The sequence below is a fragment of the Pipistrellus kuhlii genome, unplaced genomic scaffold (genome assembly GCF_014108245.1).
Source record: "Pipistrellus kuhlii isolate mPipKuh1 unplaced genomic scaffold, mPipKuh1.p scaffold_m20_p_8, whole genome shotgun sequence".
Lineage (NCBI taxonomy): Eukaryota > Metazoa > Chordata > Mammalia > Chiroptera > Vespertilionidae > Pipistrellus > Pipistrellus kuhlii.
In genome coordinates, this window is record NW_023425584.1 from 24,821,843 (window position 1) to 24,839,012 (window position 17,170).

Here is a 17,170-nt window from a genome sequence, read left to right on the forward strand (position 1 = left end):
CCGCCCCAGCCGGCACAGGTTAGAGCAGGGTGAGGCCCATGTGTGTGTAAGTACATGCAGAGTGTCACCAGCAGCAGCGCGGCCCTCCAAACTCCTCGCAGAGCAAAGGGCAGAAGATGGGCGTGAGCAGCTTCCATGAGGCTGAGTAGATAGATGATCCCGGGGCCAGACAGGCTCATGGTGTCAGAGCGAGCGCCTGCCCACCGCCCTGCTGCACAGGAGACACCAGCCTCCAGGGAAGTACACATTCTGGCCTGGCTCAGCACCACCCGGGAGCTTGTTGGAAAGGCAGACTCTCATGCCCAGCCAGCGTGGCTCAGCGGTTGAGCATCGACCTATGAACTAGGAGGTCGTGGTTCCATTCCCAGTCAGGGCGCATGCCCAGGTTGTGGGCTCGATCCCCAGCGTAGAGTGTGCAGGAAGCAGCCAATCAATGATTCTCTCTCATCATTGACGTTTCTATTTCTCTAATCCTCGCCCTTCCTCTCTAACCTTCCTCTTTGAAATCAATAAAAATACAAAAGAAAAAGAAATGCATGCTCTCTGAATCTGCATTTTAACAAGATCTCCAGGTGATGTGTATTCACGCTAAGGGTGGGGAAGTGGGCTTTTGTGAGGCTTAAAGGAGACAGTGCTTATCCAGTGCCCAGGCGCCCGGGAAGTGTGCAGTATTAGCTGCTGTCACCGTCACACAGTGTGATTGCTGTGTGCGTGCGTGTGCATGTGCGTGTGCGTGTGTGGGTGTGTGTGTGTGTGTGTGTGTGTGGAAGGGGGAAGGAGCTAGGCATTCTAATGGCTGAGTTCACAAGGGAATTGGAGTGCCCTGGCAGTGGGCACGTTAAAGCCCCCGGAATGCCCGGCCCAGCCCCAGCCAGACCAATGAGAGCTTTCCTCTCCGCCTCCCTCGGCCACCACCCCGGACCCAGGGCGAAGTGGACAGAGTGACTAAAGCCGGAGAAGCTGAGTAATCCTGGGACACCAACCAGGGATTGAGAAATAGAAATGTTTTATAAGAACAGCGTAAAAGGGGGGAGAGGCGTAAGAGAAGGAAGGAGGGATGAGCCTGGGTCTTCCCGCCTCCTCACTCCAGCGCTCAGGTTTCTACAGCCTCCAATTCCAGTCCCCAATCCCCGGATGAGAGGGCCTTCAGGGGCGGGGAGGCCGGGCTGGGAGGGAGGGAGCAGCTGCCCACTTCCCGTTCCCTCCCCCAGCCCTTTCATTGTGCTCACATTTCTGGTTTCCCCTAATTGACTCCAGGAGGGTGCTGGGACCTTGACTGCCGGCCCCTCCCCTCCCACGTGCCCTCTTCCAGCCTGGGAACAGAAGGGATGGGGGGAGGGGGCCAGATCCGGTTTTAAGAGCCAAGATTCAAGAGTGATTTAAGGGCCAGAGGGAGACTTCGGAATGAGAGAGAGAGAGAGAGAGAGAGAGAGAGAGAGAGAGAGAGAGAGAGAGAGAGAGAGAGAGGGAGGGAGGGAGGGAGGGAGGGAGGGAGGGAGGGAGGAGGGAGGGAGAGAGAGAGAGAGAGAGAGAGAGAGGAGAGAGAGAGAGAGAGAGAGAGAGATAGGACTTGGGAGAAACAAGGGGAAGAGAGGGAGAAACAGAAATAAAGGAGAGACTTGACTGGGTGACTGGAAGCCAGGCCACCCACACCCTACATGCACCCAAGACCTCTGAGGAGCACCAGAGTGCAAACGACGAAGCCAGCCCCTGCCATCTCTGCCCAGAGGCACAGGCCTGATGCTGGCCCAGGCCCTGTGGCTGCAGAGGAGGTGAACTGGGCCAGAAGGGAGAGATGTTCCTAGAAAGAGGCTGCCACTTCAGTTCTGCCTGTCCTCTCTGCCACCAAGGAGCTGTGTGACCCTGACCAGGCCCTGCATGAGCCAGGCCCCCGTTTCCCTGTGGGTAAATCCGAGGGGAAGAAGTTGGGGGGCAGGCTCTGACCTGTGGAATGAGTTCTCCAATGGTCCCTCTCTCTAGCCCTCAAGAGCCACACTGGGCAGGGACCAGCGTCTTCCCTCGCCCAGAGAAACACTGAAGAGCAGCAAGAAGAACCTGGGCGTCCTCTGGTTTGGAGGCAGTGAACGAGGTGCTGGCATCCCTCTAGTGCCAGCCTGGCCTGGGGAAACAGCTCCAGGCTCCGTAACCTCCCCTTGCCCCTGCCCCCCACCCCATGGCCGGGGCAGCAACCCTAGGGCAGCCCAGGAGGCCTGGCCAGCTGCAGACCGCAGGCTCCTTGAGAGCACACCTCCTCCCTGAGATGTTTATTTAATAAGCCCCCCCAGTGCACTCGCTCTCTCCCTCTCACTCCCCCACAGCGGCCCCACGGGCCTGGCTGGGCTGGCCTCCAGGAACCTCTCTGGCTCGGGGCTGGGAAGCGGGTGTGAAAGTGAGAGTAGGGCCTGACCCTGCCACCTCCACCCTCAGGCCTGTTCCCCAGAGCCCAGGCTTACGCTCAGGTCAGGCCCCGTGTGGCCAGAGGCGGGAGCCCTAAGAGGGACCCCCTCCACCCCGCCGCCTGCCATGACCCAGGGGACCTTCTCAGAGGGTTTGAGGCCATAAATACTCCATTTCTGTTTTTAAAATGTGGATTTAGGCTAAAAAGCCTGCTTCCTGGCCTGAGGGCTCAAGGCCACAAGAGCTAAATATACCTGACTGCCTATTTACTTCCCTCAAGAACCGACTTGGCGTCTCCCCAGGCCCAGCTGCCTCCCTCCTTCAAGCGCAGCATCTGGCCTCTCTGGGCTCCACTCCATCCGTCCATCCGGAAGGCCGGCCGCCTTTGCCACTTCTCCCCTGACCGCAGCCCTGGCCCCACGCGGCCTCGCGGGCATCTGGGGGAAGCTTGCCAGACGTCGCAAATAAAAATGCAGGGCGCCCAGTTCACACGAATGTCAGGTCAACAACAAGCAATTTTTTTAGTGCTGTATGTCCCACTACTCACGTTTGGGACCCACTTACGCTAAAATAATGTCAGTTGTTTATCTGAAATTAAAATTTACCTGATTGATCATCTTGTATTTCACCTGGCAACCCTAATCTGGGAGAATAATGCAGGGAAGTGAGAGTTCAGCTAAACGGGAAGCAGGCTGGATCTCAAGGCAGACAGGGTCACTGTAGCAGAGAGAACGTCAGCTTGGGAGTCGGGCCAGGTTAGTGGGCAAGAGACTTCTCTGCCAGGCGGAAGTAATCACACCTGCCTCGCAGAGCTGCTGGGAGGGTTCACGGACGTGAGGCCCATAGAGTGTGTCTGGCATGTGCCTGGCACAGGGGCATGGTTATGGTGATTATTGTCCTGATTTTACCTGCTTCTTTACCCACCAGCCCTCCGTGCTGGGGGGCAGGGCTCTCGGTCAGTGGTCACTACGTAAAGTCAGTGCCTTCAGCCCCCACCCATCTCCACAGAAGCCCAGGTGTGCTTCTCCCGAAGCTAGTCCTTATTCCTGGGCACTATTCTGATTGGCCTTCTGTCCACTCCTGTGGGTCAATAAAGATAATCACTAACCAGTCTTGGCCACTCTGTATTGTGTGCTTACTCTCTGTTAATTCTCTGCTGAGGTCTTCTATTAGGTCCTCTATAACACCATGAGAGCTGTTATTACTGTGCCCCTTTTAGAGTCAGTGAAACTGAGGCCCAGAGGGGCTTAGTAACTTGTCCGAGGACTCGCAGTCACAGAAGGGGTGCCAGAATTTGGGTCCTTGTTGGCCTGCCTCCAAAGCCTGTGCTCTTCCATAGTAATGGTATTATTCTACTTCCCCCGTTCAGGACCCTTCTCGGGGACAATAACCACCAACAGACTCTCATGTGAAGTTCTCTGTTAGCCTTAGCCTCGTGGGAAAACCAAAATCCTGCTCTGAGGGTGGGTAAGCAAACAAGAGAAGGGGTCTCACCTCTCCTGAGTCTGTTCTCTCTGCTGGGAACACCCCTCCCCAACACCCATGGATGGAGGCCTGTGTGCCAGACCTGGTACGTAAAGTTTTGTGGTATCATCTCATTTAGTTCTTACCACAGCCCTCTGAGGTCGCTGCCCCCTTTTCTTGGCTGAGGAAACTGAGGTGTAGCTATATTAAGGAAATCAGTCAAAGTCACAGAGGTGGGAAGTGGCAGAGCTGGGATCAGACAGATGCTGTTCCCTTCCAGAGGCAGACTCTCAAGAACCACTCCCGACGTCTCCTACAGGGACCTTTCCTTGTTCACTCCCCTCTGGCAGCCCAGGACCCAACCCCTCAGCTGTTCCTCAATGTGGCTCAATGTTCTGGGGTGATGAGTCCCTCAGAACCGGCAGAAAGACCCAGAGGAATCCTGCGGGGTGATAGCCAGTGTCCAGGCAAGTGGCTGTGGGATGCCCAGAACCCCAGATCTCCCATCCCATCCTAACACACACACACACACACACACAGCTCACCGCTGGCGGAGGCCAGGATCATGGCTTGCAGCATCTCCGTGTCGAACTGGTTGTTGGGCCAGGTGCCGGTTTCATCGCCATTTTGGGAGCTGGAGAGAGAGTGGGATGGTGAGCTCAGTGTCCCAGGCCAGCCTAGCTCATGCCCTTCCTGTCCTCTTCCAGGGCTCCCAAATCCAGGACCCTCTCCCCCTACATCCAAGACCCCCCCCCCCCTTTCAGCAAGGTAGGGTACTTTCTATAATCCTTCAGAAGCCAGACCTCCCCCCGCCCAATATGTCAGTCCCCCAAACAGCTCTCCACTGTCTCAGGCAAATCTCAGACACTGGGGCCCTTAGACAGGATCAACTGTGGCTTGCTCCCCACCATGAGAGAGCAGTGCTTACTGTCACCGTGAGGGAGATGGGGCCTTTCCCCAGGGCAGTGACGGTAAGATGGAGCCGGAGAAAGGGGTGCGGACCCAGGAGAAGGGGGTGGGGAGGGGAAACTCAGGGAGCAGGGAGGCTTGCTAAACCCTTGGGATAAAATCCGGGGCACATAAGAACACGCCCCTCCTATTTTTAAGAACGCCCCAGCCCCTCCCGGATATTCCACTATCACTTTTTCCAAGGAGGCACTTCCTTAGTCCTCCAGCTCTCTCACAGCGAAGCCTGGGAAGGCACTGTCCTCTGGAACGCCAGTCCCCAGCCTCCGCCTCGGCAAAATAAACACATTGTCAGGGGATCCCTAAGCCCCCAGCTCCAGCTCCGACTGCAAGGCTGCCTCCTGCCTCCCACTGCAGCACCTAGTTAAGACCTTCAGATGCTCCAAGTGCTGAGAAAAGCAAGGAGTGATTCACGATTGTTAAAAATGCCAACCCATAAAAGAGCCCCAAGGAATTCCAACCCAACTTGGGTTTTTCCATAAGTGACTATTTTCATGCTTTTTTGGAATTTTCAAGGATTAAATCATTTCCATTTTTGAGGAAAGTGGGGGAGCACCCTGACACATACACACATATTAGGGGTCCCTTGGCATATTAACAAGGCAGCAGAGCAAGGACATTTATAAGAATTTCCAAAGAGCATTTTGGCAGTATTGTATTAATTTGAACAATTGCAAAAAACATTTTTACTGAGTTAAGCAATTTAGTCTTTTCTCTGAAATTTTAATTGGATATGTTTGCATTAAAAAAAATAATAATCTTAAAAATAGCAGCAAATAATGAATCTAGGTAAAAGGAGTATTCAGGTGTTCATCATACTATTCTTTCAATTTTTCAATAGGTTTGAAACATTTCAAAGTAAAAAATTGAGAGGTCAAATTAAGTTATCTAAGGAGATGGTGTGGTGTTGTGGAGACAGCTTCCTGGGCAGAGGGAGTGACATCCCTGAGATGGGGGCCAGTTTATTTTATTTTTATTTTTATTTTTATTTATTTATTTATTTATAATATATTTTATTGATTTTTTTTTACAGAGAGGAGGAGAGAGGGATAGAGAGCTAGAAACGTCGATGAGAGAGAAACATCGACCAGCTGCCTCTTGCACACCCCTTACAGGGGATGTGCCCGCAACCAAGGTACATGCCCTTGACCGGAATTGAACCTGGGACCTTTCAGTCTGCAGACCGACGCTCTACCACTGAGCCAAACCGGTTTCAGCAGTTTATTTTATTTTATTTTTAAAATATTTTATTTTATTTTTTTTACAGAGAGAAAGGGAGAGGGATAGAGTTAGTAACTTCAATGGGAGAGAAACATCAATCAGCTGCCTCCTGCACACCTCCCAGTGGGGATGTGCCTGCAACGGAGGTACATGCCCTTGACTGGCATCGAACCCGAAACCCTTCAGTCTGCAAGCCTAGGTTCTATCCACTGAGCCAAAGCAGTTAGGTTAGGGCTTGGCGGTGAGTTTAAAGGACTAAAGGAAAGCCAGTGTGGCCCCCGCCAGGGGAGGTGTATCAGGGGCTGGGCCTGCAGAGCGGACACTAAAGATTTTGGTCCCATCCCAGCAGCTCTGGGAAGTCCCTGAGGGCTTAAAAGGGGGCTGACATGATCGGATTTAAGTACTTAAAGAGCACTCTGGCTCCTGAGAGAGGACTGCGGTTTGGGTTACCTCTGGGAGGACAAGAGCCAGTGATGGGGCCTCAGCCACCTCTGCCTCCAGAAGCCCGACTCAAGCCTGACAGCTGCTGTGGGCCTGCGGAGGGCTAATGGGGACAGAGTGGGGACAGCAGACGGTGGGGACAGGCAGGAGGAGAGCTTTGGGGCTGTGAGGTAGACAATAGGGTCAGATCCCAGGTTAGGAGGATGCCCTGTGGAGGTGGGTAGTGGTGTTGAGGGAAGAAAGGTGAGTGGAAGGAGGGTGGGTGGGCTGGAAGATTTTAGGGAAACCTTGAAGGTTGGAGGCCAAGCACCTGGGCAGGCTGCCCACTCTTTAAAGCTGGGTAGGAGATGAATGAAGTGGGAGAGACTGCTTTCTGAACCATTTGCTGAGAGATTCCTATTTCTGGACACTGGGCTCTCTGGGAGATATATATATATATATAAATTATCTATTTCAGCCTCAGAACCACGTGCAATAAGAGTTATCATTATTGCTCTTTTCCAGCAGATGAAATCAGGGCTCTGAGAAGTTGAGAAACTTTCCCAAAGTCACACAGCTGGTAACTGTCAGAGTTGCACTGAAATAGTCCTAAGGTGGCTCCAAAGCCAATGATCTTATACCCAACACCACACTGGGCTTCAGAAGGGAGGGCCTGGGACTCCAGCAGTAGGTAGAGGGGACTCTTCTAGAATTTGTTAATCAGCTTAACAATAACCCACAACCTTCGGACTAACTTCTTCCAGAATTTGGAAAACAGTGAACAATAAAAGTGCAGGAGAGAGACGATGTCTAATTGATCATTTTCCAAGCACCCACTATGTGTCAGTGCCTCTGACAGGCTCTGGGACTTAAGAGGTGATAGATACAGTGCTTGCCCTACGGAGCTTGCATCTGGGGTGCTGGGTGTGTGGAGGGGAGCAGCCCAGAGGCTGGGCTTTGAGAAGATGCTTCCTGAATCAGGCTCTAAAAAAGGAGAAACCTGGGGCAGTCACTCCTGACAACAGCCTGGATTTAAATGATAAAATAGAAATGCATATACCGGTATGTTTTTTCAGTTCAGTAAAAACCTATCAGCATTTAAAAATATGCATATACAAGATTGGGAAAAAGTAGGTTTATAGTTGTCCCTATGGAAAAAATACAATAACTAATAAATAATAATACAAGAGTAGACTCTGTGTTTCATATACTCAGAACTATAAACCCGTTTTCCTTGCCCTATATATATCTGGAGCTATTATGCAACAATTAAATGACTTTTCAAGGTTTTTTATAGACTTTGGGGAATTTTTGTTATATATTGCAAAGACACCCCAAAATAAATAAATAAATAAATAAATAATCAGTATGACTTTAATTACTATAAAGAAAAAAATGGTGAGAATATACCAGGTACTGAAAACACAAGTTCTCAGTATTCTGTGAACAAATTCATAAACAATTCATTTTATTATCCTCTCTATTTTTGTACAGATTTAAAATTTTTCGCCGAGACCGGTTTGGCTCAATGGATAGAGCGTCGGCTTGGGGACTGGAGGGTCCCGGGTTCGATTCCGGTCAAGGGCATGTACCTTGGTTGCGGGCATATCCCCAGTGGGATGTGCAAGAAGCAGCTGATCGATGACTCTCTCTCATCAATGTTTCTAACTCTCTATCTCTCTCCCTTCCTCTCTGTACAAAATCAATAAAAATATATTTTAAAAAATAAAATTAAAATAAAATTTTTCATATTAAAAATGTTAGTGGTGTTTTCCCTGGGTTGTGAAATTATGAGTACTTTTTCTTGGAAATTTTGTTCCATGTTTCTCATGTTTCCATAATGAGCAGGAATTATTTTAAAAGCAGTTGCAAATTTGTTGAGTGAGAGCAGGGATGGGTAGGAGAGGTGGGTGGGTAGGAGGAAAGGGTAGTGGGAAACCATCAAAGAGAACAGAGCGGGACAGGGGAAGCTGAGGGGGACTGTCTCCTCTGTGCAGAGGTTGGGAACAGCTGCGCGGCGGGGCGTGGCTACAGCCTGAGAAGGGGAACTGGCTGGCGGGATTCAGACTGGAGACAACAGCTGCTGGGATCAGAGCCGGAAGGATGACTTGAGAAGGGACAGTGGTGGAGAGGAGGAGCACCTGGCAAGCAAGATCTTCAGAACTTGGATCTTTCCCCCTCTGTCTGGGCAGTGAGACTCAGCTGCTTGAACTGTAACCAGGTTACTGAAGAACTCAACACTAACCTATTTTCAACCTGGTGAGCCAGTAGCCAGGGTGGTGGGGAAGGGAATGGGGCAGGAAAGCAGTGGAGGGCTGGAACCAGGGTTAGGCTGAATAAGAAATATCCCCTCATTGTGCCTCACTCCAGTTTACTCAGCAGGATGGCTGCACAGAAAACACCCCATCATTCTGCTGTTGATCCTGAGATGCCTCACCACAGGGCCTTCGCACATGCTCTCCCCTCTACCTAGAATGCTCTTAACTCTCTCCTTCAGCTGGCTAATTCATATTCATCCTTCAGATCCTTTCCTCCTGCTCACTGACCAGGTCAAATCCCTATTTTATGTTCTCTCTAGAAGACACTGTTCTTGATAGCACTTATAACTGCAAATATATATATTTGTGTATGTGATTATTTCATTAGTATTTGTCTCCCTCAATACTGTAAACTCCTGCAAACATGGAGTGTATCTTTTTATACCTAGAACACTACCTGGCCTACAGTCAGTCTTACTGTTTATTGAATGAAGAAGGGAGTTGCAGTTTTTGGACTGGGCCGCTAACGCTTATTTCACCTGGGCCATTTGGAGCTGGATCAGCACTGCTTGTCCCATCCCCATCCAGCTCAAGTAAAGGCTGGGAGAGCTCCTGAGCCTTCTCCATCTCCCCAGAGCTCCCATATGTACATCAGGCCACCCAGGCTCTCATTTGACGAAAAGGGACTTGAGACAGGGGTAAGGAGCACAACCCAGAGCAATGGGTGGGGCCTCAGGTTCAGCAATGACTTCTGCCCTGCCAGTATATGTCCTGAGGTCCTTTTTTCTGATCACCTCAGCTCAAATGTCACTTCCTCCTAGAGACCTTCTCCACCCGCCTCCACCACTACACTCACATTACCCTCTTCTTTTCAGAACTTGCTATGACATGAAACTAGACATTTTTGCGTGTGACTTGCTATCAATCTTCTGTCTTCTCTGCTGGCATGAAAGCCTCTGAGTTCAAGAATCATGTCTGCTTGTTCACTATTACAGGCCAGTGTTTAGCACAGGGACTGGCTCATGGTAGATGCTCAATAAATACTTTTTGAATGAAAACATGAATGACCTAATGGATGAGAAGGCTGGCAAGGGGAGGAAGGAGACAGCTGGGTTCGGGACAGTGCAAGGGCGGTCCAAAGGATCAGGTTTGTTGCCTTCTGGGGGCCTTCTAGGAAGTGCCTTGAGGTCCTAATACCAGTGGCAGGACTGCACTTGCCCAGGAGCCGGAGACTCCATCCTACACCCAGGCTCCTGGTTCCTGTGGCAGTGAGGGCTGTCTGTGCATCTGGGGACTGTGGGCAGCAAGAGTCTGACCAGCAAGGAGGCAGGAAGGCAGACTAAGCTGTGCCCCCCCTCTCTCTCCAGGGATCCTTGGACTCCTCCAGGCTCCTGGCTTCTAACAGGGAGGCCTGGCCCAGAGCCCACCTACTCCCCTCAGACCAACTGAAGGTCTTTCTGCTGAGATTTCCCTCCTCCCCCACCCACAGGGGGTTCCTGTCTCAGCAGGAATTCATACCAGATTGAAATGAGCAGCTGGGGCAGCCTAGATGGGAGGGTGTGTTGGAAAGCACTGATCAAAGGCTCTGTGTGTGAGGGGCTTGGGGAGGGAGAGAGGTGGGGACGATGTGTGTGCTGGCTTGCCCACAAGTCCAAAGAAATGAGAGACAGGCAGAGACACCCAGCAAAAGACAGGATAAAATAGAGACAGAGAGAGATAAATAAAGAGAAACAGAAAGAGACTCAGTGAGGCAGAAAGGGACAGACAACAGTTACCAGACATGTAGAGAGACAGAGACACAGAATAGAGAGGACAGCAGAAGTAGTGAGGGATGGAGGAACAAAAACTGGAGACAGAGGAACACAAGGACACTAGCTACGGATAAAAGAGGGAGGGACAGAACAGAGATTAAGGATGGAGACAGGGAGGCAGAGACAGAGAGAAAAGGAGACACTGACAGACTAGGAAGTCACATTGATTCATTGATTCACATTTATTGAGCACCTAGCCTGGCAGGCGTGGTGTGAGACACAGATCAACACAAGTGGATACAATGGTAGGACCGGAGAGGCAGCAATAAAGACAGAAACTGAGATAGAGACCAAGAGAAAGGGAGGGGCCGAGAATGTAAACTGAGATAGAGACTGAGGGGCGGGTGCAGAGATAAGACAGTGGTAGAGACAAAAGGCCCGCTGACTGAGAGGGTAGAACCGGTGGGGGGCCTCCCAGGTGGCCGGGAGGAGGGTCAGGGCCAGGAAGACCTTCCCTAGAGCTCTCCCTCCTCAGCCCCACCTCCAGCTGCGCTGCCTCCCTTCCCCCACAGCTGCCGGCCCTCCCTCCCCCCCTCTGCTCTTTCCTGCAGGCTCCTCTTCTCCTCCTCCTCCTCCTCCTCCCTAGGTTTCTCTGCCTGAACCCCAGCTCCATCCAGAGTGGGGGATGTAGGCAGTCTATGGGTTAATAAGCTTCCCCCACCCCCACCCAGAGACCACCTTAAAACCACCCAGTGGTCCCTCGGAGCCCCCAGGAGAGAGGACAGGTTTCCCGCGGTGGGAGAAGAGAGAGGATGAGCGATTCACTTGAGCTTCCACAACAGCCTCTTCTCTCTGGGGTCTGTGTAAGAACCTCCCTGAAATCTGGGACTGAGGGAAGAAGCCATTCGTAGCAAACGCTGAGCCCTCCCCCACCCCCTCACGTGATCACTGAGAAAATGCCGCAGAGAAGGAGGTGGGCTGGAGAGGCAATCACCTACCCGCTGGTGCCGGGTCTCTGGGCCTGAGAGAAACGCCAGTCCGTGTTGGGCGGGGCTTGCTGTGGAGAAAACAGAGGGGAAAGGGCTGAGTACCCTGAAGTCTGAACGTTACCGGCCCCTGAGGATGGGCCGGGAGGGGAGAGGGGAGCGCACACTGAGAAGAAACTGGTGTCAGATGGGGGTGGGGGGTGGACTCATCTTCAAAGACAAAATATGCCTCGGGTTTCAGAAGGGACAGAGACAAAGAGATGAAAACATTTATGTGACCCCAGTGAGCACACCCGAATCCCTTCGCTAACGAAACTGCCCTTCCTGCCTGGCACCCAGACTCAGACTTCTGAGCTGAGATTCCAGGGCCAAAGGGTCTTCTGCAGAACCCAGAGCCGAGGGGAGGGGTGCAGAGGAGGCCCCCAAATGTGGCTGCTGAGAACGCTGCCAGCCCCAGAAAGAACGCATTCATCTCCGCAGCTGGGAACAAAGCTTCCGCTGCAGCAAGATGGCTGCGGCCCTGGGTAACCCTTTTGGTGCCAGGTTGTGCCGTAACACACTCAGAGGGACGCCTCCTCCAGGCCCTTGGCAATCAAGGATCCCTTCCCACAGCTAAATACATTATTAATTTAGGAGTCACGCCAGCCGGGGCCTTTGCAGGGCATCCAAGCCCCAGGACACCTCTCACCCACCCAGAACTCGGTGCCAGACAATGACTGTGTCTAAGGAGGAGAGAACAAGGCTCCTCTGTCTGGGGCAGAAACTTCTGGAAGGAGCCCAGCAGAGATCAAGCTCCCACAGCCTCCGGGCAGAGCCAACCAAGTCTCCAGGGCTCCCGGGGGCTGGTGGGGAGCCATCCCCCACCTAGATGAAGTGTGGGACTCTGGCCAGTCCTCCCAGCCTCTCCCCGAGGGCGTGTTGTCCCATCACACTCTCACGGAGCACTCCTGAGCGTTCTCCTCCCCCGTCCTGGGGGGTGCCAACAATTAATTCTCACACTCACTCCCAGGAGCAGGGAAGGACGTGTGAGCATCTCGGTGACCCTGGGGAGAAGGAAGTCCATGGCTGCCAAATGACTCACTCGGAGCCGCACAGGTGGCAGTGAGTGAGCAGAACCCAGCAACATAGCGGCCCAGGTGCAACAGGAGCCACCAGCACGGCTCTGGGGCTGCGGTGGGGAAGGGCACCAGCATGTCCTTCCTCAGCCGCCATATTTGTAGCCAGAGCAGAATCTACACGGAGAAACAGGTACCCTGACAGATCTGAGCAGAGGAGCTGGCAAAATTCAAAACCTGCAAAAAGGATGCGGGTCCACGTTTGTTCCTAGGGCTGCCCCCGAAGACCTTTCTCCACTTGGGAGACCCAGCGCTGCCCATCCGGGCAGATGCAAACACCCCTGCTGTCCTCCGACGATCCAGCGCCCTAGCTCTGCTGGCATCAGGAGACCCAGCTTAGGCCTTCCTCTCTCACTGACCGGGAGAACCTGAACAAGTCACTGGCCTCAGTGAGACTGGCATGAGCTGGGGGTGCTGGTACCTCCCCAACGGAAGTGCTGGAGGAGCAGCTGAGATGTGGCTCTCGGGGGAGGTGTGTAGTGAGAGTCTCAGTCAGCTATCAGAACCTCATGGGGGTGTTGTTTCAAAATAGAATTCTAATTCCGTGGGGGCAGGGTGAGGCACAGATTTTGAATAAAAGCTCCTGGCGTTGTGGCACCTTATGCTTTGTTACGATTACAGTTTCTCCATAGATGAGGGCGCCCTGGCACCTGGCTCCCCATCATCCAGAGAAGGGAGGATGGGCCCAAGTCTCAGATACTCTGGTCACCCCCAAAGCCCAGGTCTGAGATCTCTGGACACATTGTAGTCACGGCGGAGCCAAAAACCGATCTCTGGGCGTCTAGAGCGGGTGCGCCAGGCTCCCATTTCCCGCGAGAGGACGGGGCTGCGGGTGCACTGAGGTCCCAGGCTGCGGGTCCCACAACAGCTGGCTCAGCTCTCCCGGCCGGGAACTGCCACCCGTTGGACCCCAGGGTACCTGGGACCACCTGGCCGAGGCTTCTGGGCTGGAGGCCCGGCCGGATAGAGACCCAGCAATCGTGCCCAGAGCGCCCGGACCCGCTCCCACTCTCTGGACGCCACAGCCCACCCGGAGGCGGCCGGGTCGGGCCCAGGACAGCCCCGGCGTGACCTGGGACTGTCACCAGGCTGCGCAGTCAGCGGTGAGGACCTCGGAGGTACTCTGCGGGTCTGATGGAAGCTGTGAGGGGCTTGCACCGCCGGTGGTGTGACCCTCAGCTGGCGCGGGTCGTGCAGGCGGCGCGAGTCCCAGCCCCAGTGCGGGGGCATGCGGGCGGGTGAGGCGTGGCGGGAACCCTGCCCTGCGCCCCTGTCCGGTCTGCAGACGCGTGTTTGGATGGGGGAATAAGGAGGGTTGAGAATAACAGCGAAGTCCCAGATTGGGGTGGAGGGAGGGGTGTTTGGGAGAAACTTAAGAAGAAACTTAGAGCAGCGGTGCGTGCTGGCGCAGGAGCCCGGAAGGCTGGCTGTGGGCGTGGGCCTGTGACTGCCGCCACCCTGGACCCCGGGCCCCCACGGAAGTCGCTGGCAAGATCGCTGGGGCCCAGCCCTTTCTGAGCTGTGGGGGCGGGGCGGTCCTATCACCCTGGGACGCAATCGCCCCACACCTCGCGGGGCTCAGAGCCCCCCATCCCTGTTTGGCCACCCCTGTGGCCCCGCGCAACCAGTCCAAACGGCAGCCGAGCCCGCGGGGGAGGGGTGGGTGCGGGTTCAAAGCCCCTGAGCCCTGGACGGGCAGCTGCTCCTCGCGGCGCGGGGGTGGCGGGCGCCGAGCCCCTCACCTGGCTCCGCTCCCGCAGCGTGCTAGAGGGGGACCGGAAGGCGTCGGGCTCCAGCGCCAGGCCCGGGGGCTGCTGGACGCCCAGGGGCCTTAGAAAAGTGAAGTCACTGCCGTCGGAGGCTGGTGAAAAGCACGTCCTGTAGCAATGGCTCTGCGAGTCGGCGGGCCGCAGCGTCACCTCCATGTACTTGAGCGTGCCGTCCGAGCTCACCTGCAGGTTGGGGCCGGACTGCTTGTAGTAGTCCCGGGAGGGCGAGTCCTGGCGCCGGCAGCACCGGCCCCCACCCCCATCCCCATCCGCGGGTCCCCGGAGGCACCTGGCCGACAGGAAGGTGAAGGTGACTAAGGACAACAGGCTGACGGCTGCGAGGGCCACAATGAGGTAGAGGGTGAGGTCGGACCGCTCGGGAGGGTGCGTGAAGAAGTCGCTGGATTTGGGCGTCTCCTCGGGGGCCTCCTCCTCCAGGACCAGCAGCACCGTGGCCGTGGAGGAGAGCGCAGGGTCCCCGTGGTCCCGCACCAGGACCACCACCTGCTGGGTGTCCGAGTCATCCTCCAGCAAGGCCCGGGCCGTGCGCACCTCCCCGGTGTGTGCGGACACCAGGAACAGCCCAGGGGCCGTGGACTGTGGCAGCAGAGAGTAAGAGAGCCATGCGTTGTGGCCTGCATCAGCATCCACAGCCGTCACCTTGGTGACCAGGGAGCCGGGAGGCACCGAGCGAGGGAGCCGCTGTGGGGCTGGGAGCTCCCAGCCGGGCTTCGGGTGCAGCACAGCCGGGGCATTGTCGTTCTGGTCCAGGACAAACACGTGCAGGGATGTGTTGGCATGCAGCGGGGGAGAGCCGGCGTCCCGCACCCCCACTACGACCTGCAGCATCTGCAGCAGTTCATAGTCAAAGGTGCGCTGGGCAAAGACCCGCCCGTCCTCTGGGTTGACGTACACGAAGGAGGAGGCTGGGGCTCCCTGAACCTGACTCCCTAGGATGGAGTAGGTGAGGCGGGCGTTATCCCCGCTGTCCGGGTCCGAGGCAGCCACGGTGCAGAGAAGGGAGCCGGGGGGCCGGTTCTCTGGGATGTAAGCGGTGTAGAGCTGCTGGGTGAAGGAGGGGGCGTTGTCATTGACATCGGAAATGTTGAGCCTGACGGTGAGATGAGCGTGCAGGGGAGGTGAGCCTGCGTCACTGGCCAGCAGCTCAATGACATAGTGGGATGTGGCCTCCCGGTCCAAGGGCTGGCTGGTTAGCAGGGAGTAGTGGTTCTCAGAGGGCTTAATCTGAAAAGGCAGGTCTGGAGAGATAGCAAGGCTCACCTCACCATTTCTCCCCGAGTCTCTGTCCCGCACGTTAAACAGCCCCACAACTGTGCCCACCGGTGTGCTCTCCAGGACAGGGTTGACCAAAGAGGCCAGGAGTACCTCCGGGGCATTGTCATTGGCATCCCCCACGTCCACTTGGATCACACAGTGGCCTTCCATGGCTGGCTGTCCCTGATCACGGGCCCTGGCGTGAATTTCATAGAAACGTGACTCCTCAAAGTCTATGGGACCCAGCACACGGATGGCTCCACTACTAGGATCTAGGCCAAAGAGAAGCCTCACTGCCTCGGACGTATGGTCTCCAAAAGAGTAGTCTAGTTGGCCATTGGTGCCTTCGTCCGGGTCAGTGGCATTGAGGCGGAGCAGCAGTGTACCCATGGGTGCATTCTCTGCGAGTCCCACACGAAGGACCGAGGACTGGAAGGTTGGAGCATTGTCGTTGATGTCCAGCACAGTGACCGCGATGAGGGTGGTCCCTGAGCGGGCTGGGACACCCCCATCCACAGCAGTGAGCACCAACTGATGTTTCGCCTGAGCTTCACGGTCCAGCTGCTGCTCTAGCACCAGCTCTGGGAACAGCTTCCCATCTTTTAGGGTCTTCACGTTCAGAGAGAAGTAGTTGTTGGGGCTCAGAGTGTAGAAGCTCACAGCATTGGTGCCCACATCTGGATCCTGGGCACTATCTAGTGGGAATCGTGCCCCCAACGCAGCTGATTCTGAGATGCGTATCTCTCGCTCGGGGATGGCAAAGCTGGGAGAGTTGTCATTGAGATCCAGGATCTCTACCTCGACACGGATTAGTTCCAGTGGGTGTTCGGTCACCACCTGGACTGGCAACAGGCAGCTGGTACTGGCTCCACACAGGCTCTCTCGGTCAATCTTTTGATTTACTGCCAGACCACCACTCATCAAGCTCAGGGAAAAATAATGCCCCTTTTCCTCGGAGCCCAACCGCAGTCCACGGCTCATCAGATCTGTCACCTTTAAGCCTAGATCCTGAGCAACATTTCCCACCAGCGTCCCCGGCTCAGACTCCTCCACCACTGAGTAACGAAGCTGCCCAGACACCCAGCCCCAGCAGCACAAGGACAACATGCACAGCACTTGCCATTTCCCAGCGAGCTGTGGGGGTATCTTGGGCCCCATGACCCAGAAGTCCCTCCTGGACACTGACTCTGTGCTGTCCTGTCTCCAAGGTAGACCCAGGGCTTGGAATGTAGAAGCTGAAACCTCCTGTGTCTCCTTCCAGCCTCTCAAAAACTGCTCTGAGGTTTGACTGCCTGCAGCAGTTCCTCTTAGTCACCGAATGGCGGGGGTGGGTTGGGGGGGAAGGGGGAATTAAATCTGAGTGGAGCTGGGGAGCTGGGGGAGGAGAGGCGGGCAGGAAGAGCAGATCCCCCACCTCGGCTCTTAGTCTGATTGGCCAAAAAGTCTGTCCGCTCTCAACCAATTGTAAAGTCTCCCCAGTCCTGGAAACCTTAGGAACGGGCTGCAAATCTGTGTCACAGAAGCCTCCTACTTCCCCACTTGTTTCGT

At 54.8% G+C, this 17,170-nt stretch overlaps 1 protein-coding gene across 16 annotated transcripts in view; it reads right to left on the bottom strand.

Annotated features, from left to right (window-relative positions):
- LOC118711856 (protocadherin gamma-C4) overlaps window positions 1-17,170 on the bottom strand; it is a 107,063-nt gene that overhangs the window by 3,305 nt on the left and 86,588 nt on the right. For 15 of the 16 annotated variants that reach the window (XM_036425292.2, XM_036425283.2, XM_045576581.1 and 12 more), the window contains 2 exons: window positions 11,476-11,534; window positions 4,407-4,495 (listed from right to left, as the gene is read on the bottom strand). In XM_036425292.2, the coding sequence (XP_036281185.1) occupies window positions 4,407-4,495; window positions 11,476-11,534 (148 nt within the window). Of the gene's footprint in view, window positions 1-4,406; window positions 4,496-11,475; window positions 11,535-14,320; window positions 16,908-17,170 lie in introns of those variants that run through there. The other variant, XM_036425282.2, reaches the window with a different exon arrangement.